This window comes from Anneissia japonica, unplaced genomic scaffold (assembly GCF_011630105.1).
Source record: "Anneissia japonica isolate Jap-2015-1 unplaced genomic scaffold, ASM1163010v1 scaffold1487_len315116_cov162, whole genome shotgun sequence".
NCBI lineage: Eukaryota > Metazoa > Echinodermata > Crinoidea > Comatulida > Comatulidae > Anneissia > Anneissia japonica.
The window spans coordinates 200,915-203,162 of record NW_022732104.1 but is presented as its reverse complement, the minus strand read 5'-3'; the positions used below and the strand labels follow the sequence as shown (position 1 = coordinate 203,162).

Sequence of the window (2,248 nt, the reverse complement as noted above, 5' to 3'; positions counted from 1 at the left end):
AGAACTTGTATCGAAATGCCGCCACGAAAACAAGCACTACCTCCGAACAGCTACTCCGACGTCCGCAATAACCTAACTTCATACTACGTCCGCACAAGCAAGTCACATCACCACACAACGTTCACCTTTCATCAGTTGCCTGACGATCGCAATAGCGTGAAACTCCGAGTAGCAACATTCTGTTCCAGCGACCTCCAGTTCTATATATATATATATATATATAGTATATACAGTGTATATATGTATATATATATATATATGTGTGTATATATGTATATATATATATATGTGTGTATATATATGTATATATATATATATATATGTGTGTGACAAATGATATACGTAATTATAATGCGCCTTTGGAAAAATATGTTTCTTCACAATGAAATACTTCTATGCTACAAATTCCATTCACTCACCAAACTGTCTACTTATATCATAAACCTCCACATAAATATCTTCATAATTAAGGTACAAAATATTTCAAAACGTACACAACAAACCTTACAACAACCATATTTCCTTTAATATCACCGTACACGACATCACGCCTTTCCTAACTTTTAAGTGAACATAACAAAAAAGGTCTATGATGATGCATACAACTAACTCTAACTTTAAATGTTTTTTCTTTATGCTCAATACACATAACAACACTCCACACAACCTCCACCCACCGACAGCACTTAAACATTGCCAGCTATTGTCAAGTGGGCTATTGCATCATTGATGCTCTCGTTTTAATATTGTTTTCGGATTTTCTGTGGTGAAGGAGGCCAAAATACAATCATATTTTTTTTTGAAATCATTATTATCAGCAGGCTCACAAACAAGGCCCATAAAAAATGATATACTGTACAGTAGCAGAATTATTTTCATAATCTTCTTTTAGCTTATTTAATCTTCCTACTTCATAGGTATCATCTTGCCTGCAGAATTCACTTGTAAACTCCCACAGACTGTTAAAAGATCTAGAATCCCTTGCAAAAATTGTAGACAAAACCAGCATGTGCCTCTCATTAAAAACAAAACTGAGACAAGAAATATCAGCAAATAGAAACAGCATCAATAAAGCCGTGAAAACTTCATTCAAATTACAAGTCAATGAGGTAAGTGACTGCATCAGACCTGCAACTTATTATAGTCTTGGAATTCAGCAACATCAACAGTCAGAAAGTTAAACAATTATATTCAATTACTTGAGGTTCAGAGCAGGGAATTGAAGAAGGCAAAATGTTTTACAGCCATTGTGGAACCCGTTCGGCGCAGCGGGAACAGTTTGGTTTCCCTCAAAGTTGGGGTTTTCAATACATAAAACATATAAAATATATATATATATACACAACCAATGAGAAATTATACAGCATATACCGAAGATAATGATCATGATCATCTTCATCATCATCATTAGGCCTTAAAAAATAAATTGTTTGCCCTTCTTTTTTAAAATGATAAAATGGGGCAAGTAGAAAAAGTATTTTTTTTTAAGATACTCAGAAAAAATAACACACAGAGGCCTAGAATGGCAATATCTTACAACAGACAAAAACTTTAGACTAATTTGTAGGGCGTCTGGGAGAAATAAAGATAAATTCACACACAAGTCTTTTAGTTTGTAAAGATTAAGCTAAAAAAAAAAACACCTTTTTTTTCGGCCCCTGTTATTTTCAGTGAGTTAGGGGTGGGTGGAGGAGGGCAAACAAACCTCTTCTTTTTTTTGGCCTTATCATTACTCACTGAATGCTATTATCAATGTTATGATCATCATTATTATTATCAATATTTATTATTATCATGTCAGTGTTATTACCTTCTAGATGGCGTGTGCAATAGTCCAGTCTATTGACTTAAACCATGGTAGGAAATACCACATACATCACATAAACAGCTATAATGAAAAGAAAGTGAGTATATAAGTTGTCATGGTTTCTGATTTCTAAAGAATGCCACTGATCAACATACAGTATGTATGCAGGACCAGGTTAACATGTACATGTTTCTGAACACATTTCATCAGATTTGGTGGAGAGTTTTATTAACAATATCCTACAAGATATGAGTATGATTATGATTACACATGATTATGATTGCACGCAGTCCATAGCTAACTTTACACTTTATTTTAAATTAAAAATCTAATAATCAACTCCCTTGATTAGAAAGGTTCACCTTCACAAAATAGAGTGTAGAAATAGTAAATAAATTACATATATTTGTGTGTATATATATATATATATATATATGTAGA

The 2,248-nt window shown here is 32.8% G+C and overlaps 1 protein-coding gene across 2 annotated transcripts in view; it reads left to right on the top strand.

Moving 5' to 3' along the window:
- The window catches only part of LOC117115581 (alanine--tRNA ligase, cytoplasmic-like), a 42,189-nt gene that overhangs the window by 35,740 nt on the left and 4,201 nt on the right, over positions 1 to 2,248 (top strand). For both annotated transcript variants that reach the window (XM_033259440.1, XM_033259439.1), the window contains exons 16-17: positions 918 to 1,109; positions 1,818 to 1,904. In XM_033259440.1, the coding sequence (XP_033115331.1) occupies positions 918 to 1,109; positions 1,818 to 1,904 (279 nt within the window). The remainder of the gene's footprint in view (positions 1 to 917; positions 1,110 to 1,817; positions 1,905 to 2,248) is intronic.